Genomic DNA, 25,777 nt, shown 5'->3' with positions numbered 1-25,777 from the left:
ATTCTTTTTTTTTAATTTAAATTTTTAAATATTCTAATTATTTTTATTTTTAGTTTGATAAGTTTAGCTTTTTAAAATTTAAAAAGGTATTTGGGAGTTCGATTCAATCATATTTTTTTTGTTTTAAATATTTTTTTATGTTTTTTTTTATTATTTTAATATTAAAAATAAATTTAAAAATATTATTTTAATATATTTTAAAATGAAAAGCAATTTTTATGGTTATCTCAATCATCTTCGAATCTTAAGATTATTATCTAAATAAATTTATTCATTATCATATTGATGTATTGTAATGAATATTTGGGTTATTAAAATCATTCAAAAAAAAAATTACTCTTTTTTTTACATTTTGAAGAAGTTTCTTGGACCCAGGCGAGCAGGCCCAGGTCCACGTATGAGGTAATCAACGCAACCACCTTTCACACTTTCTTTCCCATTAAACAGAGTTTTGTTTGGGTAAAGGGAAAAGTAAAGCATTAATTTTCGGATTGGGAATGTGTTGAATGAAGTAATTGATTCTTAAAGGCACAACATTTACTGCTTTACTCTTTGTAAAAATCCATTGAAAAAGTTTATTTTAATCTTTGTAAACATCCATCAAAAAAGTTTTGGATTGATTAGGGTTAACCGAGGCTAATTTATTAAATCTGTAACTATAGTTTTAAAATCCGTTCTGGCCTAACGGGTCGATTTAGGACTGTAATTAGGGCAAGTTGAAGAAAAAACAAGAGAAGGAAAATTTTGATGTGACCTGGCGACCGGCAAGAATTAGTTGTAACCCGTTGACTTTTGTTTTTTTACAAAAACAATATCGTTTTGATTTTTTAAAAAAAAATAATCAAAATAACTCGATAACCCTATCAAAACCCGAAACCCGAATCTTAGATCGGGCCAGATCTAAAAACTATGCCTGTAACTCAACATTGCTTCCTAAAATTCATATTTCATTTAATTAAATAAATATTTCGTTGAAATTATCTTTACTCATTCATGTTATTGTTATTATTATTATTTTCACAACAATTTTTTTTTTTCAATAGGGGCATAGTAAAAACCAACAATAAAAAAGTTCGGAGAAATAAAAAGTGTATATTTACCAAAAAAAAAATTAATTTATTTCCACTCATTTATTTTTTTTGGACGTAAACAAGAACTTTTTAAAAAATCCACTAGACAAGAAAAAATGGGAGGTAAGCAACGCAACTACCTTTCACACTTTCTTTCCCGTTAAACAAGAAAAAATGTTTCATTCTCATTCAATATGAATGAGCAAATTATTATAAAAAATCCATATATTAAGCTAATATATAATTATTTATAAAAAATGGATAATATTATTATAAAAAGTCCAATTCTTTTTAAAAACAATGGCATAATATCTTTACTAGGAGAACTTTTTTAATAAAAGTAATTAAAATAAAGATTTGTTAAAGATTTCAATGATATAAAATAAGTAAAAAAAATATTCCTCTCCAATCTTAACTCATTTTCTAGTTAACTTATCTCTTGATTGCTTTAGCAAAAATATTTTTGTTAATTTTAAGCATTTTTTTATAAACAAAAACCTTTCATGATCTTAAAAGCAAGTTTTTTTAAAAAATAATTAAAATAATATCTCAATATTTTATATGTGATTAATGAAAAAATAGTAAACATGATAAAATGGTGTAAAAAGTATATCCAAAAAATAAAAATTATATTAATTGAATATTCATAAGTTATTTTTTAATTTTCACTTTAGGTGCATAGTGATTGAAAATAAATTGATAACATTTTGTAAAAATATGTAATGTTATTTAATAATCATGGAAAAATTGAATAAAATTGAAATATCATGTTAAGTCTATTAGCATTTAGATGTAAATACAAAAATAATAATAACAAAAAAAAAACACTATAGAAAAGGGCTAGACCTGTATAAATAGCCGAAGGTTAAATCCTCATGCCTGACTTTTTTCTTCAAAAATCAAAAGATATGTAGCTTACCTTTTCTTTTATTGAAAAAAAAATATAATAGACAAAACATCATCTACTTGTCTGAATTCCAGCCATCAAAGAAATAAACACAAAATCAAGCTTTGATAAATACAATATTTTAATTTATTTTCACCTAAAAAATCTAATAAACACTCCAGACATCTTAATAAATCAATCTATCAACTCAAAACATTTTTAAATTATTCAAAATTACATTGAAAAAAAAATTTATTTCTCAACCTAACCTATTTTTTTTCGACAGTTCAAGGGGTAAAGAGTAAAAACACCTTAGTGGAACTCATTAATATTAATAATGATATTTTTTTAATATTTGAGATGTGATTTACCGATGATTTTCTCTCACTTTTTTCGTTTTTAGATGACTCATTAACTCTCTTTCTTTTCTTAAACTTCATGATTTAAATGTGAATAAAATGAAGTTTTAGATCAAAACATAATTTTTTTTAAAAAAAAACCAAAAAACAAATATTTAAAACAAAAAAAAGGCTGAATTTTAGTTTTATTTTCAAATTCAATCCTCAAAATTTTAATTATTTTTAACTAATATAATTGAATTTATTTTGTCAAATTAAGTATTGACTCGATATTATAATATTTTTTTGATTTAATGAGAAACCGATATCAACTTAATTAAAATAAATTATAATGCCAAATCTCAAATTAATTCAACATAAAAGAATCAAATTTAAAAATAAAAAAAAAAGTAAATGGAACAAAAATTAAAGGCAAAAAAAAAAAAGAGAAAAGGAAAGCATTATATGAGCTCACAATACTTTCTCTCTTGATCTACCGTCAAAACTGGATGTAGTTAGGAAAACAGATTTGTTCAAAACAATGGTGCCTTTCCTTCTCTACAGTAACAAGACTTGATACGTGTTCTTATCCAAATTATATCTATTTATTTGCAACTATTAATATCACAAAGGAACTAGATATATTATAAAATTTTAATATAATCGCATATAGTAAATAAATAGTAATATGATTTGTGTTTTACCGTGTGTTGAAATTTGTTTCAAGAAAAAAAAAATATAAGCTTTTCCGTCGTGTTTTTGGATATAAAAAAAGAATTAATCATAAATTAAAATGTTTATATATACATTTAATTAAATAAATTAATATTTAATTAAGATTAATATATTTTATTTTCTAAGAAATTAAATGTGAAAGGAAAGTAAAAAAATGAAGATTAATTTAAAAAAGTATATTGAAGAGTAAAAATAAAAACAAATCAATTTTAAAAGAGAATGATTAAAATATTGATTTGATAACCTACACGGACCAATTCAAAAAAATGATTTCTTGAAACTAACGGTGTTAATAGGAGAGATTTGTATGGAGGGATCACACATAACTAATAACTAAAAGTACAAGGACTCGAGTAATTGAAATTTAAATGGAGGGGCTAATGTGAGAAATTTCAACAACTTAAGGGACCATGAATTTGAATTAATGTTAACATGTTTTTTTTTAGAAATAAAAAATAATAAATAAGATAAAAAAATCAAAGCGAAAAGCAAGAAAATAAAAAACTAAAATAAAATCAGTTGCTTGGGACATGCACCCAAACATGTACTCAGAAGGCTGGTTTGCACCCAAAGCAGTTAATACTGTGTAAATGTTTGCGATGGTGAGATGAGTGGTTGGATGGATTTGTGATGTATTAAATGTTATTTATGTTTTGAGTTATATTTATTTTGATTTATTAATATGTTCGTTGAGCATTTGTGGGTTTTATTATTGTAGGTTATCATTAAAAAAAAAACTTTAAAAGATTTTACAGTTACTATTAAAAAGAAAATGATAATAAAAAAAATATGTTTTTCAATTATTTTGGTTGTAAATTTTCATTGGTTACACTATATTAATGAGATTTATCTTTAGAAGTTCACTCAAAAGTAATAATATATATATATATATATATAAGTGATTCATAAAATGTTAATCATTCCTCATGGCGAAGTCTACAGTTTTTTTTTTTTCAAAAAAATATAATTTAAACTAAATGATTCATAAATTTTTTTATAAATACATGTGAACTGATCTCCGTTCAATTTAAATATAAATTAAACAAGGTGGTTTAAAATAAAAGATTTATAAATAATATTATGTTATTTCATACTAAGTAAATAATTGTTTTAAGGCTAAGAGACTAATAAGTAATGTTTAGTTACTGTCTCGAGATAAAATAAACAAAAACAATAAAAATAAAAGAAATAAGATAGAAAATAAGGCGAAGACAAAACTGAATTTGATGGCGATGTATAAGATAAAATGATTGTTGGTGTATCATATTTGGTTTTGGTGAATGAGACAAAATAAAATATAAAAATGTTCATTTACTCTTAATATATATTGATGCTAGACTTACATATTTTAAAAAATAATTAAATATTTTTTTTTTTACTTTTGTTTGTATTAAGTGTTGAAATTAATAATATTATAATAACTAGTTATAAAATCAGGACTGACTTGACAAGTAGACTCGAGGCCTGGACTGGTCTGAATTCAAGAAAGAATAGAAGAATGATTAACTCGATTTGACCTAGTCAAAAATCCAAGTAAACTAGGGATAAAACATGGATAAAAAAACCATTGACTTTTTTTGGGGGGGAAATGGTCTAAACAAGGTTGCCATGATTATTTAAAAATAATAATTAGGTTAACTAGACTGAACATTCCAAACCATGACCTAAACCTTGCTTTTCAGTTGACTTTTGGATCAAGTTTTAAAACCATGATAATAACAAATTTTATTTATGCGTTAACTTGATCAACCCATGTTGATCCTTCTGACATGTTACATAGACCTTACCCGGTTGACCCCCTAGTTAACTCTTGAATTAATTTTTAAAATTATAATAATAATTCCTTTTATATTATGTTGATTTGAATTGATTCTCCTACATGTTACTCGGACCTTAAAATGGGTCAATCCCCGAATTGATTTTAAAACTATAATAATAAATATTTTTGTTTTCATGTTGTCTAGGGTCAATGGTCAGCCTCACTCATGACCCGAGTCTTACCTCGGGTTGACCTTCGAATTGAGTTTTGAAACTATTTAGTTTTATGCTAATTCGAGTTAACCCAACCCTTGATGATTGACCTCGGCTTTGTCCTAGATCAACCAGTAGGTTGGATTTTAAAATAATGGTAATTATTATTTTATTATTGCATGTCTTACTTAAATATATTTGGAATTGAAAGTCTTTTACAATGATATTTTAAAAATAAAAAATATTATTTTTAAAGACATGTGTTCTTTTTACCTTTTATTTTATAAATACATAAATTTCCTTTAAAATTATTCATATCACATATTTATTTTTAATTTTTTCCTTTTATTATTTTAACTAAATCCATTTATGTCTTCATTATTTATTTTTTCAATCACATAATAGTAACAAAACGGCAGCATGTGATTATACTTTTTGGAAAAAGCAGTCATTTTTATATTAAGTTGAAATTATTTCTCCTTCCTTCCGACAACGTGCCGGAGCATAGTGAACGTTTTATAACGAGAATAAAAGATAAAAGGAAAGGAAGAAAAAAGAATTAAACGGAAAAAAGAAGAGAGCCTTCCATGCGATCCACATAGCTAGGCCTCATTTGTATCTGGGCTTCGAAGGAACACATCATAGCAATGTAGGCCCACATAAAATCGAAGCCCTTGATTTTGGATCTCAACATAATGAAAGAAACTTTCCTTCCATTTTTATTGCTATTTTATATTGCATTACATAAGGATGGGCATGGATTAACTTAAAAGTCTAAATTGATAGGTGAGTTGATAAAATATAATTTAAATTATTTTATAATATATTTTTTTAAATAAAAATCATTTAAATTTAAAATTTACACTCATCTATACTAACTTATACTTTATTTTCAAATAAAAATGAATGGTAAGATTTAAACTATGACTACTTGATTAACAAAATTTTGATAATTATTTTATATAAAAATTTAAGCTGTTAAATGAGGTTTTAATAATATAATTTATGTAATTTTTAAATAGTTATTTTTATATATAATATAATATAATTTATATATTTTTAATGATTAAGAAACTGTATTTACTTTCTGGTTTGTTCATTATCTAAATTTTATGTTTGTAATTTCATATTATATATCCGAGATTTACTTGCATGCTTTGTGTCCTAAAAGCTGGTGTTGGAATTCCTTATAATCAAATAAATAGAATAAATATATAAAGCACGTGGGAGAGAAGATGATCATTAATAAATAGAATAAATATATAAAATTGGATTGTGACAAGGCAGTCTTTGAAACGGGAGTCACGCTCTAATTATGGGACCCACCTACGACATCATGCTACTTTTTTTTTCTTCCAATTATGTCCGCATTACGAAGTGCTTCTAGATGAGATCGGACGGCCAAGAATGGATCTAAATGATTGGGCAATTGATCACGTCACCAGCTGATGAGATCTTCGGTTTCTACACCTGTGATAATGAATGTGTTGGTGGCGGTTTATTCAAAGTTGGACTGGTGGAGATAATTACACTATGTGGAAAGTGTACTGTATATCTCGCTCACACCGAAAACTTGACTAATCCAAGTACCAATCCCGAAGCCTTTTATTTTTGTATTTTAGAGGTATTTTTTTAAAAAAATTAAATTAAATTTTTTATTTTAAATTAATATTATTTTATGTTTTAAAATTATTTAGATGTAAAAAAATAATTTTAAAAAAATAAAAAAATATATTATTTTTAATATATTTTTAAATAAAAATATTTTAAAAACAATCATAATTATATTTTTAAATACTTTTATATGCGTTTGAAGACCAGTACAATGACAAGTTTTACTGAATTGATATTTTCTTCCATAACATTTCAATTTTTTTAAAATTAATATATAGTTTTAAATTTAAAAAAATATTTAATTTATCATCTGAATCAATCCCTTAAAATCCAAAAAACAAAATACCTCATTAATATATTGATGAATTGTGTTTATTTAATAAACTCATAAGCCTTTTTCTCTTTCAAAATCAGTGTAGAAAGTGTCGTCAATTTTTGACAAATTGCACCAATTGTCAGGCTTCTTGACAAATTGGATCAATTGTCAGTGCTTCTCGATCAATTTTATCAAAGTTAAATTATTTTTTCATTAAATAATATTTTAATTTATTTAGAGATATTTAAGAATATTGTAGTGATTATTTTTTAAAGTATCTTTTTGTTTAAAATACATCAAAATAATAATACTTTTTATTTTTTAAAAAAATATTTTTAACATTAGTGAATTATAACTATCTGAAAATATTAAAAAATTAATTTAAAAATAAATAAATAAAATTAAAAAAATAAACACTTTTAAAAATATTAGTTTCGCGGCTGAAGCCCTCGAGAAGAAACATGGGAACTTGCTTCGCTGGATCCTTCGCTCCCCAGCTGAAGCAGAAGCCATTGCAGCCGCCAACCTTCACATCTTTGAACATATTGTGAATATCTTGGTTTTTTCTTTCCAAAACACAGTAGATAAAAAAAATCACTGTCTGGAAATTGTTTGACAAAATAACTAAAATGATTTGAATTCAAGGAATTATAAATGTTATTATTGTAATTATAAATTATGGACGATAATTTTATTATTTTGAGGCTCTAATGGCTCTTTAGCCATTAAAATAAATATAATGGTAAAAGATATAAATAACCAAATATTTTTTTTAAAGGATGTTAAGTATTAATATATAAATATGAGGTCGAATCACATTTGAGGTTAAGCCATAGCCATGTTGGATCTTGTAATCCAACATAAATATTTTAACATAAAATATTAATATGTTTTAGAAAATTATGCAAAGATAAAATGATAAAATATTCCAACAAATCTTGAGATAACAAAAGTCTCAAACCCAAAATAATTTTATGAATTAGAAAATAGACTTGTGGGCTCATGAATATGGGTTTAATTTTGGTTAATAAGAAATATTTTTTTTGTTATCAAGTTCATGTTTAATCAATAATTTTTAGTCTTTAAAATGTTTTAATGCATTTATCAATACAATTATGTTGTAATAAGAATAAATGTGTTTATAAATTTTCATAAACATTCATGAATATTTATTAATGAACATTCATTATAATTGATAAAACATTCATGAGTTATGAATATTCATAAACTCTGAACATTAATGAATATTTATATTAGTTAATAAATATTCATGAATTATGAGTAATTATATATTTTGATTCTAAGTCCTATAAATAGGTGACTTTGAGAAGTGAAAGGGCATTTTAGAAATTTCCTAGTTATTTTCTTTTTTTATAGTTGATTTTCTAAGTCTTGTTCTTCTATTCATTCTTTTTACTCTAAATCTTAGAAATCCATCATTTCAAAGTAGTGATATTGGAATCGTATGAGATTTATTGAAAAAAGAATTTTTTGTACCAAGTAAATAATAATAAAGTCTTTTTATTATAGTTTAATCTAAATTAATTATAATTGAATAAATGTTTCTATGACAACAACCATTTCATTAATTTTTCTATGTGAACCTAGTATCCCACTCCCATTGAATTGAATTCTCCAATTTCTAGGCAATGACACATTCATAAATGTGGCTTGATTCATTGCCTCATTTATATTTTTTAAAGTATCTTTTTATTTTAAAATATATTAAAATAATATTTTTTTTAATTTATTTTAGATATCAATATATCAAAACGATTTAAAAACACTAATAATAATAATTAATTTAATAAAATATTTAATTTAAAAAAAACTCCTGTTAAACCACAAGGTCAAATACCTCTGAATCATTAAAAACGACAAAACTTAAAATCTCAAAAAAAATTAATCAACTCAAAAGGACAATGATAATTAGGGTTAGATATTTTCAGTTTAGTTGAGTTTTGAAATAATATTTATATTAATTAATAAACATTCATGAATGATAAGTAATTAATGTTTTGGTTCCCAAGTCTTATAAACAGGTGACTAGAAGGGGTGAAAGGGAATTTTAGAAATTTCTTAGTTCCTTTCTTTCTTCATGGTTGATTTTCTAAGTCTTGTTCTTCTATTTATTTTTTCTGCTCTAAATCTTAGAAATTCATATTTGTAGAGAGAAAATTGAATCTATTCTATTAAGTTCGAGGAAAAAAAAAGGATGTATCTTTTCAAAGTAGAAATATTGGAATCATATGAGATGTATTGAAAAAAGAATTTTTTGTACCAAATAAAGTCTTTTCATTATAGTTTAATCTAAATTAATTATAATTGAATAAATATTTTTATATTTTAGATATTATGTCATTAAATCAATCAATTTAATATTTATTTTTGAATGAGATTCTTGATTTTTTTTTTTATGACAATAACCCTTTCATTAATTTTTCTATGTGAACCTAGTATCCCATTCCCATTGAATTGAATTCTCCGATTTAATCCTGTGCGTTGAAAAAATTCCATTCCCATTGAATTGAATTCTACAATTTATTTCTAGACAATGATACATTCATGAATGTCTTGTTTTTTATTTTAAAATATATTAAAACAATCTAAAAACATTAATAAAAATTAATTTAATAAAAAAAAATTTAAAAACTCTAATTAAACCATAAAACTAAACACCCCTGAATTATTAAAATAATAAAAACAACAAAACTGAAAATCCCAAAAAAAATAAATCAATTTAAAAGATAATAATAATTAAAATTAGATATTTTCAATTCGACTCGATTTTAAAACAAAATTAATCTGTGCTCTTGGTAAAACGATGGTTTGACTGATAGACAACAGCACAATCTTTTGAATCTTCTTCACGATTTCCTTCTCCACCCTGTCCTAACCCTTTTACTCATTTCTCACTTCAAACCGAACCAGAGGCCTTCCTTTTGGTTTCTGGTTCTTCTTCTCTATCTTGTATAATAATTGCCATGCCTAATACATCAAAAAAAAAAAAAAAAATCTGGTAACAACGTAGGGTTTGAGAAAGAGATTTCTTTTATATCAGGTTTAGTTTTAAACTGAATCAATTTGGCTCGGTTTGATTTAATTGGTTTTAAACTTTTGAAATTAAAATTCAAGCGAACCAAACTAATTTTTTTAAAATTTTCTAATTAATTCACTTAATTTTTGTTTTTTGCAATTAATTTTTTTCTTGGTTGATTGGTTATTTCTCACCCCTAATAATCACATATATATAAAAAAATGATTATTATTTTTTTCTGAAAGTTTTTTTAAAATTAATTACATAGAAAAAACGGTTATTCATAGTTTTTTTTATATGAAGTTTGATGTTTGGGCTGCACTAATTTGATTTGATTGATTTTAAATATTTAAAATTAAAATTGAATCGAATTGATATTTTTAAAATTTTCTAATTAGTTCTCTTATTTTTTTTCTTGTTATTTTTTTTTAATTTTCTTTATTGAGTGGTCGTTTCTCACTCCTAATAATCACACATATAAAGAAGAAACGGTTATTAGTTTTTCCCCCCTCTATATTTGGTCAAAAAAACCCAGACACCACTCCCTCGCTCCCAGTATTAACTGAAACTCCTAAGTTTATTGAGGGAAAACATCAAAAACAGAAAAGAAGTTTTCTTGGCTAAAATACGCATTAGCTTTTATAGCTTTATAAAACATTTTCAACTTCAGTCCCCGTAGTTTAGAATCTTTTTAAATCTTACTGATACAATCTTTTTTAATATTGACCAATAATCTAAAAGATATGTCCAATATAAGATTTTCATTTGTTTTTGTGTTTAAAAGTGCTTTAAATTTTTTTTTTTTTTTTTTGTATTTTTAGATCTTTTTAATGTGTTGATGTTATAAATAATTTTTTTTTTAAATATATATTATTTTGATGCATTGTCAAATAAAAAATACTTTGAAAAGCAATCAGTACTACACTCTCCACACCCTCTTAAGGTTTACTGGGTAAGGGGTTATATTGAAACTTTTTGAAAGTTAATATTAAGAAATTTAGAAAAAGTAAAGGATAGAAATGAAACATTATTGGATCTATAGGAGTCAAAATAAATCTTATGCAAGATTGTAACCGGTTCTTTACTCTCTTTATAACCTTAATTATTATTTTTTGTATTTAAGAATTGACTTATAAATACACGTAGTTAGTATTTTTTGTAAGCTTAGTCTGTCCATCTCCCTTTCGTCTTCTGTTTCTATAACAGGTTTATTCTGTTTCTTGATTCCTTCAATGACAAACTATTGAATATGAAGTGTTAGTATTGTCTCTTTTCTTGTTCTTTGCTGCTGTTATACGGGTCCAGCTGTGTTTCCGTGTGCCGTGTCATGCCATGCCCTTTAAGTAACTCTTTCTTTCCGTCAAGAGATTTTTATTGATGCAAACTTGAATTCCCTCTTTTGGGTTTTGCTTCTTATTTTGTCATCTCTGTAAAGAAAACTGATGCTAATATTAATGAATGAATAAATGATGGCAGTTGTTGATGTGCTATCTACGATACAAAAATGATCTTTTTTATTGTTAGTTTTATTCAAGTTAGCTTGGTTGTCAAATGTGAATCGAATCTTCTTCTTCTTCTTTTTTTGGATTTAGGATCTATAATGAGATTATTTGCCAATATTTTAGCATGTTTGAGACCTAATAAAAAAGTATATATATTTAGTTGCCAATAACTTTCTTGATTATTTAACACTTGATTAAGAAATGAAGAATTTCCAGCTAATTGCTTAATCTTTATTTGATTGACTTGTTCATCTTTGGCCGATTTTGTTGATGCATCGTTTCTGTCTCTTTATTTCTCTATCATTTGATTCATGTTGTGAAGTTCTTTGATCGTTTTACGCAAGCGACAAGGTGATTCTAATGGTTTGCTCTGTTGTTGTTTGTTGATTTGGCAGCTTATACTGGTTAAGGTCCAGGGTTCGGAATTTTTATTTTTTTTTTACAGGAAAATCCCTATCGTAGTATACAAGGGGATATTGTTTATTGTTCAACGCCAATTTGTTGTTTTTGTTGAGTGAGCAAGCACAAATTGGGATGTGAAGATCACTCACCGGAACCCATGATAAGGTCTTTCAATGGGGTCCCTAAACGTGGAGAAGAAATGGGTTTTCCCTCTTGTCATAAGCTCTCTCATATGTGTATTCCTTTTAGCAACTTGTTTCAACATGGGTCTTGTTTCTTCACTGCATACAATCAATCAAATCTTCAACATCTTCCCATTTCGTACCAACCAGACAACTCAAGGTTACGCTGAAAAAAAAGTCTCCCTTTCTCCTTCCCCTGCTCTCCCTTCCAAGATCCCTCGATTTGCTTATCTGGTTTCTGGGTCTAAAGGTGATTTGGAAAAGCTCTGGAGAACTCTTCATTCGCTTTACCATCCCCGGAACGAATATGTTGTTCATCTGGACCTTGAGTCCTCTGCAGAAGAAAGATTGGAGCTTGCATCGCGAGTGGAAAAGCATCCGATTTTCTCCAAGGTTGGAAATGTTTATATGATCAGCAAAGCCAATATGGTTACCTATAGAGGACCCTCCATGGTTTCTAATACACTTCATGCTTGTGCAATTCTTCTCAAAAGGAGCAAAGACTGGGATTGGTTTATCAATCTCAGTGCTTCTGATTATCCTCTTGTTACTCAAGACGGTTAGTCTGTGATTTTAATTGTATATGAAACTCTCTTCTTCTTCTTTTTTTCTTTTTTTTTTTGCGGTTGAGTGGATAGAGGGAGGTTGTAGTGAATGGTTGAAATATCTTTCTGATTATTTAGCTTTTAATATGCAGATCTTATTCACACATTTTCAACTATAAACCGAAATCTAAACTTTATTGAGCACACAAGTCAGCTGGGCTGGAAAGCGTAAGCACACTCTCTCTCTCGCAATCTTAATCTGTTTCCAGTGAGTGATCTGATATCTTATGTCGTGTTTAGGGAGAAACGAGCAATGCCTTTGATTGTGGACCCTGGTCTTTACTCGACAACTAAAGCAGATATTTACGGGGCCACGCCACAGAGATCTTTGCCAACAGCATTTAAATTATTCACCGGTTAGTATTCAGATATAAGATTTCTTTTCTTTCGATGGACACTTGCAGGTAAGGTTGATTGTTGATGTGTAATTCATGCAAAGGAATAAATAAATTCAAATTAGGTTTGAATTGTTGAAATCTGCAAATTTTAACTATTCTGCTGGAGCCTTACTTAGTTTGTAAATGAATTTATCAGTAACCTCTGTTTCTTTGATAGAGTTTAAGTCTGTCTAATGGCAAATGCAATTTGCAACTTCCAGCTTTTGGGTTTCCACTGGAAATAAGTGGAAGTTGAAAGTGCATTCCGTAACTAACTAGTTTGTAGTTTCATCTGCTGGATTAAGAGATTATTTCATGACTGCTGGAGGCATCTCTTTCATAGGCTGGCATCATTATGTTCTTTTTTTCAATTTAACAAACCAATGGTGTTTAATTGAGTCAACTATTTTGTAAAATCCAGAACAGGATTCCAATTGCAGCCTTTGCTTTGCTGAAAACTGAAGTTTGCTAGATTTTGGTTATTGTTAGATTTCAATGGCCTCCAACATGTACTTTGCTACTGAAACACTGAAAATGTTAGCAACTATGAAGACCTGCGGCACCGCATTCAGCTGAACTTAAATGATTTCCATTTGTTTCTGCAGGTTCAGCATGGATGGTTCTCACACGCTCATTTGTTGAATATTTAATTTGGGGTTGGGATAATCTACCACGAACCTTGTTGATGTATTACACAAACTTTGTTTCCTCACCTGAAGGATATTTTCACACAGTAATATGCAATGTACCAGAGTTTGCTCAAACTGCAGTCAGCCATGACTTGCACTACATTGCTTGGGACAATCCTCCCAAGCAGCATCCTCACACCCTCACCATCAATGACACAAACGAGATGATTGCGAGTGGTGCTGCCTTTGCCCGAAAATTCAAAGGAGACGATCCTGTCTTGGATAAGATTGACACGGATTTACTTCACCGGAAGAATGGGAGCTTCACTCCGGGTGGATGGTGCTCTGGTAGTCCCAAATGCTCTGAGGTCGGTAACCTGGACAATATTAAACCAGGCCCTGGAGCTAGCAGACTGAAACGCCTCATATCTAGGGTAGCTTTGTTCACAACGCTTAAACAAAACCAATGTAAATAGATTTCCCAAGAGTCTCTTGCTTGCAGGTGGAAAAGGATTCAACTTCGTTCTACAAGCCAGAAAACAGCTTATAAAAAAATTGTTTGAGAAAAGAACCTTGATGCTGAAGTTGCACCAAAGGCCTCATTCTTTGCTAGAATCTAAGGTAGGTAAGTTTTTCAATACATACTTGGTGCGGTGGTCAGGATCTATTTTTGCACATTGCCTTTCTTTAACTTGTACTCTCTTAGACCTATTATACTACACGTCTCGGAATTTTTCCTGAGTACATCTCTTCCTCCTATTTCTTTCATGACAGTAAAATTTATAATTTATTCTCTACAGTGTAGAATCTTGGATATTCATGTTTAAGATAACAATATGAAGACTCAATTACCACAGCAGAATTTGCTCTACCATTTTTCAGTTCTGTCATGAGAATGTGATGCTATGCATGGAAGAGATCAAGAGATGTGCTTCTATTTCATCTTTCTGATAAACCTATGATCCAAATTACACATAATTATATTGTTATTATCTGGGAACTCCCTCTGTATAGCATTAGCAGCAAAAGAATGGTCTTTTTGCAAATGGTTTGAATATTTTTGGTGTTTTTCAATTATTGATAGACTGCAGACAAGTTAGTGGTCTGAATGGAAAACATTTATTGATGGTAATCGTTTTGGATGTTTTCATGATGATTTCAATTATTGATAGAATGCAGACAAGTGAGTGCTTTCTATTATCCTCAATTTCCGAGCCAACCTTTGAAAATTTAACAGCATCTGTTCCTTGATATTTCAATTAATATTTTCTTTTTTAATTAAGGTATAGAATTAAAATTTATTTTCAATTTTAAATTCTTAATCTATCATAGATTTGGTTAATATTTTTTTTTATTTGAGATTACTTTTAAAATTGTTTTTTTTTTTATGATTTTATCTCTGTTTTATGTTTTTGTTTTTTATTTTGGTAAAAATTTTAAATTAATTTTTTTTTCCTGATTTCATTCTTTAATATTGAATTGAGTTTTTTGAATGCGTTCGGGTCTATAATTGAGTTTATTTGTTTTTTTTTATTTTATTTTTCTTAATCTTGTGTTTTTTTTTAATTTTATCATTCGATATTTAATTTTATTAAAAATTAAGCTCTATTATTTTTTTTATTTTTCTTTCTATAGTATTTTTCATTAATTTTAAAAATGATTCGGGTTATCTTGAGCCTTTTTATTTGTTGCTCTTTGTTAAATTCAGTTTTTTAAAAAGAAATTTAGGTTTTGAATTAAATTAAATCAATTGTTTAAATATAAACATGTTATGCTCACTTCATGATATTTTTATTTTTGCTTAAATATAGCTTTTTTTGGTTTTTTTTAATTGAATGTTTTTATCCATTAATATCTGGTTGATTAAAATTGGGTTCTTAATTTTATTTTGATTTAGATTTTATGAGGTTATCACAGTCTCATGTTTAAAATCGTAGGTTTCGCAAGTTAATTATGATTAGCTCGGGTAGAGCCAATGTATTGTCGTCTTAATATTTTTTTTTTAACAAAATATATCATTAAATATGGCACCATTTTTTTTCCTTCCTAACATCTTTACAATTTTTTTTTAATGTTAGAAAAAAATGATCTAACCTGTGGCACAGAGCAAAACAAGAATCTAAGTCATTAACTAAAGAAAATTGATCAAAACAGTTTCGGTTAGCATCAAATTAACCAAAATTGTTGGGAACCAAACATGGAGGTGGTAGAAAAAACAAGAGATTCCACCAAGTTTGCTACAACTAAGTGTAGTGGACAAAACCTGAACTTTCATGTCTTGGCCTTTGTCACGCTGGGAGTAAGCTCAGGAGTAAGCTCAGTGCCTTGTATTAATGGAGGAGATCCCTTTCCTATTGAAACAAACAAGCAATGTGCATATTGGGTGTTGAAGTTTGTTCTTAGCAGTGGAGTGGAGTTTTCTTTTGCTGTTGATATAATTCCAAGCTATGATGTGGAGTTTTCTTTTGCTGTTGATATAATTCCAAGCTATGATGCATTCAGGCATCAGGGTTTGTTTGGCAATGCTATTAATTTATTGGTTTTACTTTTTGTGCAAGATGTTATTATTGGTTTCCCTGTGGAAGTAGAGTGGCGTGATGATTTGTTAGCAGAGTATAATATAATATAGGCATAGATAACTTGCTTTTGAACGGATTATGGGTCGTGACATGCAAGTTTTTGAGAATTCTATAATAGATAATTTGCCTTTGATTCTATCAGTGTGTAGTTGCATGCATTCCATGCATTGCCTCTTCAGAGTTTTGTCTCCTAGAAAATAAAAAAAGGATTTGAGGCTTAAGGCATCTTCAGACGTGATTTCAAACACACACTGTAACTGTAGTTTTATATCAATAAAACTTATCAGGTAATAATTATAGCCCTTGATAAACCTAATAGGTAATCGGTTATAATATCTGTATCATTTTACTGTAACTTTTCTTTAATTTTTTTTAATTTAACGTGGTTGTCCGGGTTAGCTTTTGCGCACCTCAACTAATCCTACGAGCCCTGAAGCTAACGACCATATAAGCCTCCAATGACCATCATATGAGCAATTTCACGGCTCGAACCTGAGACTCTAGAGCTTGAACCTGAAACCACAGAGAAAACAAACCTCTTGATCCTGTCCCAAGCTTTTACCACTAGACCACCACCCAGATGGTTAACTTTTCTTTAATTTAGAAGAACCTTAATAAACTTGTTGGAAATGTTGTTGCCACAAACTTTTCCCTGTGGGGCTGGAGGGTGACCGGAGGAAGGAAGCATCTAAGCCTGGAGCTGGACGATGGCCCCCATTAAGTAGACGGTGAAGGATGACCGGAGGCAGGAAGCATCTAAGCCTGGAGCTGGTCGATTGCCCCCATTAAGTACACGGTGAAGGATGACATGTTTTCATCCATTCTCATTATAAAAATATAAAAAAAAATACATTTGATCAACTATACGCATGGGAAAATATTAGAGACAAATATCTATCTTCATGTTGTCTGCTTCTGCTATGAACTAATGCAAAAAATTGTTTTCGCTAAAAAACCATCAGGCTCCTCCTATACGGGCTGCCCATTAACCCTAGATGAGCTACACAATTTCCTGTTGTGAAAGATCACTGTGCTCGTTCCACTTTTCCCTTGAAGCTAAAACTGGTGCATAAACCAATTTAAACCATCTCCAAAATTTTGATATTCCCAGTAGAATTTGCAGCAACCAACGTAGATGACTGGCCACGCCAACAGACAGCAGAAATAAATTGTGCAGTGTCATCCATTTCATGGCCAGAAAGCGGGTCTGTGTTGTTAAACTTGAAGGACAACACCGGCATGGGGAAAGCTTTGTGATAGACAAAAACCTATTCCACAAAAAACATTAGATTCACTAGATGAATGACACTTGCATGGTACCATAACTCACTCCACCAGCACAGTTGCTTGAGTTTTGATACGTGTTCAGAATTAGGTAATAAATAAAATAAAGGCGCTAACCAGAACCACCAAAAAAAAAAAACAAGAAAAAGAACAAGAAATAGAAATAGAAAAGAAAGCAGCTTAAATGCTAGTACAATATCATGATGCGAGTGAAAACTCCGACACTCGAGGGAAAAGGTCACGCCCTGACAAAAAGCGGTGCAGGTAAGGTGATGGATATGTCTTGAATTTCTACCTCACTAGTTACTAGGAACCTTTTCCCTTGTAGGCTTGTAGCCCACTTGGTTTGCTATGTCCATTAACTCTTGTATTAGAAGGCTAAGGTTCAGAGAAACAATCCAGTAGAGTGTGCAGAGAGGAACGGGTGTATCGGGATTAGGGTTCGAGAAAAGCACCATCCGATTTCATAGTGAAGCTTGACATCCCCTAGGTCACAGACATAGGTCAGTTCAAACATAACCACAAAGTTTTTTGTATTCATGTTTCCTCCTTTTCTTTTATTTCCTTTACTTCTCAACACAAAGAGTCCAACAAAATCAGTCATATATCTTGTTTCCTAAACATTAAAGTTCAGAAAACTGAACTGAAGAAGGAACAGATGCTATAGTCTTTAGAGGTGGAGAGAGAGTACAAGGCCTATTATATATCTAACAGCGGTTGGAATTCCAAGAAAATGATAGCCAAAGGAAAACGTAAAAAACAGTCAAAAGGAAGCTAAAGGTATGAGAAGGAGAGAGAGTTGCTTGTACTGCTGTAATACGAGGCTGTTGGTTTATGCAATTGTTTCATATTCCGGATGCTGGTTGTGTTTTTGTTTCCATTAAGGTAATTCTTTTTTGTTTTCAGCCCATGACTTTTTCAAGCCTACAAATCTTTTAAGAGAACCTAGTTAGATGCATGAAAAGCTTCACCCAACCATCGAAAAAGTAACTAAACATTTGAAGATGGAATTGGTTTCTTTAAGAGGTACTATGTTCTAATGCAGCTCAAGTAACCAGGCTTGTCAAACAAGAAGAGAAAGACCACGAGTGGATGCTTATGCCATCATAATAAAAGCAAGGGGATAAAGTTACGATTGTTTTGCAACCAAAACGAAACCACAATTTTATCCATTGTGGAAAAGCGAGGAACCTCTAAATACTGAAGAAGATATATGAAGTACCTCATTTGTTTCCGAGCCAGTTGCAATGTAACCATCTGCTACAGACAAACCCACGAAGTTCTACAACATGAGCACACATAGGCAAAAGTGTCAAGCATGGCCACCAAAAAAAAAATCATATCTCATTGTAACAAGTAACACCAAACATAAAATAAACTAAGAAATTGAAGCAACTTAACAGTGAATCTTCTAGCATATACGTGCATGGTGAAGTACCTAAGCCAGAAAAAAAGGCCCTTGAATGCTTCCTTCATTATTTCATTTTTTTAGTAGGCATTTTCTAACGTTTAACATGATGACCAGTCATAACTATTTTGAGCACCCAATCCCTGATTTCAACATGAAAACAATATGAAAGGTAAAACACAGACTATTCTAGAACTTTGTATTCAAATTTATATCCTCGAGACTATCACTATCAGAAGCTTTTGGTGGAACTGATGGAATTCAACAAATTTCAGTAGTTCAACACACAAACACAAAAAAAAATAAAAATTTAAGATAGAGCATTATATTAATTGCTAGAATAAATTTGATTCACCTCATCCACTGCCAGTAACCCCCAGATGCAATGCATTGCAGCCTTAGTTCTCCCAACAAATATAACTAGCTTACATGAAGATTAATTGTGCCGTTTTTATTAAACCCTTCGGATGGTTATGTGCATTCTCCAAAACATCTACTTTATATGGAAATCACAAGCCAAATTTTCATCCAAGTGAAACATGTTTTGAATGAAAATCACTTTTGAAGGCACAGAACTTCATGTCTGGCAACTCCATAATGTTTTCTTCTTTGCGAGTCCTTAATAATTTTTTTTATCAATATAGTAAAAAAGTTAACATACCATTTCCTAGCCCCCTCTTCGCAACTTGACTCCAAAGAACATTATTGCCAACCGCATAAACAATCTGATTCAATTACCCATCTTGTCCTATTAAAAGCCTTACATTTGTTAAATGGAAGATGATGACTAGCAGCCAATGCATGGGTAGGAGCATATAGTACCAGTGATTTCAGGACTTGGAATGACCATCCTATAGTAAAGTCAGCGTTGACATTAAAATGGAGAGTGAGCTTATCAATTGTTTAGCTTTCATGTCATCGGCAAAGTAGCTCAAAATTAAAGCAACCTCATGACAAGATGGAGGGCACATGTAGACTCACAACAATATTTGAATTATGCTTTCGCTGTAAACCAACACAATATATGTATTTGCAAGTGATATTGATTGCATCTTCAGCAATGCAAATATTACGATTTTGGAACACTAATTACATTCTACATAGAGTGGGCCCCCTATGTTAATACGTGATAATTGATAACTACAATTGAAGTCCGAGTATCCTATAGCCCAATGAAAATTAGAAACTGCAAGCAAAAGGATGAGTTTGCATGGGCTGCACCTGATTCTAGTTCAAGTTTAAACTAAACTGTGACAGACCAGGCAAATAACAACAACTCAGAATCAGGCTGATTTTCATCCAATAGTCATTACAGAAAGGTCATAAAATATTGGTCATACCTTTGCATTCATGTGGCCTGTGAAGGATTGAACGGGGCTATCAATAACCCTAGATGTGCCCATTGACAAATCCCAGAGCTTCAGCGTGTTGTCCGTTGATGCCGAAACAAGATTGGTCATATCTACAAACTTCACATAACTCACAGTTTTATTATGTCCAATCAATGTACAGAGAGGAACTTTGGAGTTGCGGAGATCATAGTAATAAATTCTGTGATCTGCTGAACCAAAAGCAATAGAACAACTAGAATCCAAGGGAAACTGAACAGAGCAGATATTGGCTTTTGTTTTGATCGAACCGATACTCACTCCCTGCATTAGCAACCCGAGTCAGACGAACAACTTATCAGTCATCCAGGATTAAATTTACACGCTAAGAAATCATATAACGTAAGTACGTTTATTTTCAAAGCTGGCATCCACCAAATGCAAAAGTAACATTGCCTGATTGATACTCCATAGCTTGACGGAACCATCATCACTCCCACTAGCCAGCATTGTGGGATCTGCTGGTGAAAAGTCAACAGACCACACACGCCTCTCATGCTCTCTCATTTCTGTCACTACTTGACTTCTTGTAACATCCCATACCTGAACATGTTGAGCAACTGATTTACGATTGAATGATATGAAAACAAAAGGCTAATAAAATATAAGGCTTGAGCCATTACCTGCACCACACCTTCAAAGTTACTCGAAGCAAGTTGGCTTTTAATGTAGCTGTTCCAACATGTGCTGCTTAGCTTTGACTTGCATACCATTTCAACAACAGGATAGTGGATATCACGAGCTTCATTTATAATTGTATCACATTCAAATACTTTTATCTTTTTATTTACACCAGCTGTAGCGAAAAATTCTCCATCACGATCAAAACTAATAGAGCAGACTAGGTTCGAAGAGTTCAACAAATCCCCTTGCTTCAGGTCAGCCTTCACTTTTAACTTGCTAAAAGATAGATACTTGCACAAACCCTCAAGGAATGGACTTATCCATCCACTTCGTCTACCCTCAGTAAGCTGCTGCTTTGGTGCTATGCTATTTATGGAGCTTCTTTCAGTAGCAACAATAGAGATTCTCCCATCACTAATTACTGGTAAATTTCTAGCAAATGATGGTTTCCCTGGTGGCCTTACTGGTCTGCATCTTGTCAAAAAATATGCGGACTCTAATTTCTTAAAGTTCTTCATTAATCGTGAACTTCTAAAAAGAGGACTTTCCTGTGATTCTACAAATGTATCTGAGTTTTGACTTTCATCTAGATTATCATCACATTTCTCTACGTTGTGAATCTCAAGGCCTGGGCAAAATCGTTTTCTGGAACCCAAGCTAGAAGAATCATCAATGTCAACAACATTCAGTGCAGGGATATTTGACGTTAAATGATCACCCTCTCCTCTTTCTTTACATGTGTCTCCCTTTTTCTTAAGAAACACTTGATGCTTTGTAACTTCTTCAATATCAGAACATAGAAGAGAAATGGTATCTTGCAACTTATCAGCTGCATCCTGTTTTCTTTGTTGTATTAGTAAAAGGAATTCCAGCAACAATTCCTGCTCCTCTATTCTCTCTCTAAGCTGTGTTGCTGCTTCACGCTCTTCCAAATTGTTTATTGGTTCATTAAGAAACTCGCTTTGCAGCAATTCACTGTTACATAATACAAAAGCATAAGACCACAAAAATTTGATTGAACATAAATCGAATGAAATGTAAAACAAGGTACTTGGCTCACAGTTTAACCATAAGCAATGAGGTGCTAGTTTGAAGGGTTTGAAAAATCCCCCCCCCCCCAACACACACCCACACCCACCCACCCACATATTAAGGCAGATGCTACCATGAAGTGAAAAAAGAAAACAAAGGTGCAGAAATTAATAGTCACCCTATTTTTGGCCGACTACTTGGCTCAGGGTGCAGTAACCATAAGCAAAATGAAGCTTCTTTTGGCCACTTGAGCAGCAGTTGAGGAGGAAGAACTCGATGTCTGAGACTAGACATAGTTCTGCTTTTGTCTTCACTTGAAGTGAATGGGCAGAACAACTGTTCACAAGTAGAACTATATCACATCAATGTAGACAGTAAACAGCAGAAGCTGTAACACATCATTACAGGCCATTTAGATAATGAAGAACTTCATGCTTGAAATAGAAGTCAAAAAGCAAAACAGATACAGGAAGTGACTTTTTATTCCACCCTAATTTTGATTCATAAATGCAGCATTATCATAACGAACCTCGAAAAGAAGAACTCCCAATCGGTAGATGTCTGATGCGCAAGAGCTTGGTGAACCAGCATCCTCTTCAGGACTGTCATACCAACAGGACTCCATAAGCAATATTTGCTTCATTGGAAATGGTTGTTTCCTTTCTTCTTCATGTTCAACATTCCTCATATCATGGACTTTATGTTCTTCTGTTTCTTCCACTAATGGTACATCTGCTGCATAAACCAAGCTCGACTGCATGCAACTGGCTTCCGATAAAGTATTTGTTGGAGTAGATGCAGGTAGAAAGTCCTCACTTTGTAACCTACTTCTTTGCTGGCACATGTCATGGGGCAAAGAAGAAGAAGAAGAATTTTTAACCTCCATAGTTTCGCTGTTCAATCCATCATCCAAAGAATCAGATCCTGAATCTGAGCAAGACGCGGACTCAATGAAGGAGACATGGTTAAATGATGACATAACAAAGCAAGAAGGCCGGACATTGTGAACAACAATTCCTTGTGAGTGTGCCACATTTACAACTTCGACTACTTGCCTAAATATGTGCAAACATTCAAATTCATTAACAGACCGTTGTGGTTTGTCCAACCAGTGCCTCAAGCTAACATCGTTCCATTCTATGGTTTGCATAAAACGGTCAACTGCAGCTTCATCCTCACAAACCCCAGATAAAGTACCAGCCTGGTTTTTAAGGTTTTGACGCGCCAGAACAACCCTATCAGTCCTCTCCTTTCTAAACCCAGAATTGTGAGATGCAGATCTAAGATTCCTGTTGGAAACCACTGAAGTATCAAATTCCCTATGACTATCAGACTTCTGCCAAGCAGACTCAGATGAGCCCTCCATGGCTATCCCCCTAGGGCTGCATGCAAGCCAGAACAAACACATCCAAGAAATGGAGGAATTCGCCTGCTTCTACCACACTCTCTAACTCCCACCATTACCATCTTCAGCAATACCTCATTTCAAAGAAATAGCTAAAAGAACCCAGTTTCTGATCAACGAACCCTTGCTGGGCAGTGGTCACTGAAGCAAATAAGATGAACTCTTTCTTAAGTCTTAGCAAGCAAACTTCTCATGAGAAACTGCAACCACCTACATCAATAAACCAATGAAAAAAAATAAGAAAATAGAAAAAAAAAATCAACACATCTATTATACAACACATTTTTTTTCCCTTTTTCTTCCACCAGAATTATATAACCATGTCCTCACACATGAACCTTTCCACACAAAAACAATACAAGCACCAGCACCACAAAAAAATAGAGACGCGTACTAGAATATCCAGAAAAAGAGAAATTTTTAACACACTTTTCAATATAGAATTTCAAACACCAGTACCTAAACGTTTCATGAAAAAAAAAAAAAAAAGATGAAGAAGCAACACATGCATAAGAACCAACGAAAGCCCGCCCACAATAATATTATATACACCCTTTTAGAAGGGGGGGCGCGGATAAGTACCTGTTGTAGCACCAAGAATGGATCTTTCAGATCCTGCTAGACCAACCTGAAAAGAGAACCACACAACACAAGAAGACTTTACTTATTACAACTAAAAACGAGTGCCTCATAAAGTCCTTCATTTTTTCCCCACAACTACAAAAATAAAAACAAACAAAACCGCTCCACAAAAGAACAACACCATGTTTCAACAAAATAAAAAAGAAGACAGGAAGAAAAAAACACACACACTTCTCTCTTTCTCTCTCATGCCCTACTTCACTCCTCACAGTAGCACTTGATAAAAAAAAAACTATTATATTCTCTCTCTTTTTAAGCCACCAGGTCAAGGCTCCCTCTTTGGCTCTTTTACCTCCTTATCTTCCCGCTTTATTCCATTTGAGTTACGTGGCACCACCATAGCCTCAATCATGTTTTTTTTTTTTTTCCTTACACAGAAGCCAAAAAGAAATCGTAAATTTGAAAACACAAAAGAAAAAGAAAAGTTCTTGATAAAAGTAATGATCTTGGCTTTCCTGGAGTAGAAACTAAAGATTAATATAATAACATTAAGCATGTGAAACATTAAACTAATCTAATGGTGCGGTTCTTGTTAGAACAGCACGTAAGAAACAATTAAGAATAGTAATCGGGGGTTCTTGTTAAAGGAAAAATAGTAATTCTTTAATCAAAAGAGAATCCGATTCGTGGCACTAACAAAATAGCAACCCAACAATATTAACAAGAAACACTCATCGAATGATAGAAAAGAAGCTAATAAACTATTGATTGCTGTCGTAATGAAAACACAAACAAGGAAGCTAACACGAAATAATGATAGATAAACCTTAAGAACGTGGGTTTGAGTCTCTCTGTGATCTCTATAGTTGAAGTTGGCAAAAGAATTTAAAGAAAGCATCAGAGTAGACAAGGAAGGAAAAGATGAAGTGGAGGGCTTAATCTGATACAATGTAACGAGAAGAATGGTGGGGTCAGGTAATTTAAGCAGTATGCGGTAAGGTGGCACCAATTATAGGTGGCCTGGTTGATTTTTCATGTATTAAAAATGGCCACGCCTTTTGTTCCATAGGGTTTGGACTCTTCTATTTGCTTTTGTGCATGAGTTCTCATATTTATAGAATCCCCTCGCTTGCACATTCATTTTGGGGACACCATGTCATGAATTTATGTATAAATTCTTGGTAACAAAGTACAGAAACAAAATAAAATAGTAAATTAAACTTGAGGTATAAACACGTAGAAATAGCAAGAGAAGAAACGCGGGATAATCAGAGGTTTCCTCGTTCCTTCAAGCCCATTTGGACATGTATCTTGTTAAAATCCATTTGGGATGGCATCATCTATTCGTCTCAAATTATAGCTATGAGTTGTGTTTAACCAAATCTATCTTGACAAGCACCTAATGACAAGTTATTTGCAAAAAAAAAAAAAAAAAAATCCTCTTGTAAAATGATATTATCAAGTGGTTTGGTGTGGGCATAAAATATGATTAAAAACCCTTTATAGTTTTTTAATCTTATTACATCACTAGATTTTTATCCCACTTTTGTTTAACAGATACTGGACATACATTCGACAATGCATCCATAGTTTTGTATTTGTTTGTGAAAACGGAGATATTTGAGCAGTCTGTGTGGACCACTGGTCCACCATACCAGATAAAGAACGTAAACCATTGAATGTGAACTCTTGGAAGACGATGGCCACCATGAAAATCAATTCAGCTTTGGGTTACTAAAGGTCCAACTCAAGATTTTGTGATTTTTGATAAGATTCCCAGTAGATGCACAGAAACCTTCTTGCATTTCATC

The 25,777-nt window shown here is 31.2% G+C and overlaps 2 protein-coding genes across 8 annotated transcripts; one reads left to right on the top strand and one right to left on the bottom strand.

Moving 5' to 3' along the window:
- Positions 1-11,112: 11,112 nt before the first annotated feature.
- LOC118038364 (beta-glucuronosyltransferase GlcAT14A) lies at positions 11,113-14,463 on the top strand. 3 transcript variants are annotated; one of them, XM_035044682.2, is made up of 5 exons: positions 11,113-11,310; positions 11,865-12,612; positions 12,751-12,826; positions 12,899-13,014; positions 13,641-14,463. In XM_035044682.2, exons 2-5 carry the CDS (start codon positions 12,045-12,047, stop codon positions 14,138-14,140), a joined length of 1,260 nt encoding a protein of 419 aa, XP_034900573.1. In that variant the 5' UTR covers positions 11,113-11,310; positions 11,865-12,044; the 3' UTR covers positions 14,141-14,463. The 3 variants fall into 3 exon arrangements, with proteins under 3 accessions (XP_034900573.1, XP_034900574.1, XP_034900575.1); XM_035044684.2 differs by having other exon boundaries at positions 11,157-11,173; XM_035044683.2 differs by having other exon boundaries at positions 11,113-12,612.
- A 2,570-nt stretch (positions 14,464-17,033) lies between these two features.
- On the bottom strand, positions 17,034-25,046 carry LOC118038363 (protein SPA1-RELATED 3). 5 transcript variants are annotated; one of them, XM_035044678.2, is made up of 9 exons: positions 24,319-25,034; positions 23,967-24,012; positions 22,509-23,594; positions 22,158-22,315; positions 20,947-21,922; positions 20,720-20,866; positions 20,276-20,587; positions 18,750-18,809; positions 17,034-17,511 (listed from the first exon to the last, which is right to left on the bottom strand). In XM_035044678.2, exons 3-9 carry the CDS (start codon positions 23,385-23,387, stop codon positions 17,323-17,325), a joined length of 2,721 nt encoding a protein of 906 aa, XP_034900569.1. In that variant the 5' UTR covers positions 23,388-23,594; positions 23,967-24,012; positions 24,319-25,034; the 3' UTR covers positions 17,034-17,322. The 5 variants fall into 5 exon arrangements, with proteins under 5 accessions (XP_034900569.1, XP_034900571.1, XP_034900572.1 ...); XM_035044680.2 differs by having other exon boundaries at positions 24,793-25,034; XM_035044681.2 differs by lacking the exons at positions 23,967-24,012; positions 24,319-25,034 and having other exon boundaries at positions 22,158-22,331; positions 22,509-22,723.
- Positions 25,047-25,777: the final 731 nt, after the last annotated feature.

Source organism: Populus alba, chromosome 11 (genome assembly GCF_005239225.2).
Source record: "Populus alba chromosome 11, ASM523922v2, whole genome shotgun sequence".
NCBI lineage: Eukaryota > Viridiplantae > Streptophyta > Magnoliopsida > Malpighiales > Salicaceae > Populus > Populus alba.
This window is presented reverse-complemented; position numbering and strand designations above follow the sequence as displayed.

Bases quoted from the DNA above. Each gene is read 5' to 3' on its own strand.
- LOC118038364 (XM_035044682.2), top strand. From the start codon at position 12,045: ATGGGGTCCCTAAACGTGGAGAAGAAATGGGTTTTCCCTCTTGTCATA. The intron at 12,613-12,750 runs GTTAGTCTGTGA...TTTAATATGCAG, and splicing joins TCCTCTTGTTACTCAAGACG to ATCTTATTCACACATTTTCA. The intron at 13,015-13,640 runs GTTAGTATTCAG...TTGTTTCTGCAG, and splicing joins AGCATTTAAATTATTCACCG to GTTCAGCATGGATGGTTCTC.
- LOC118038363 (XM_035044678.2), bottom strand. From the start codon at position 23,387: ATGTGTTTGTTCTGGCTTGCATGCAGCCCTAGGGGGATAGCCATGGAG. The intron at 22,316-22,508 runs GTTCGTTATGAT...ACTTGTGAACAG, and splicing joins TGGGAGTTCTTCTTTTCGAG to TTGTTCTGCCCATTCACTTC. The intron at 20,588-20,719 runs GCAATGTTACTT...TTGCTAATGCAG, and splicing joins AGCTATGGAGTATCAATCAG to GGAGTGAGTATCGGTTCGAT.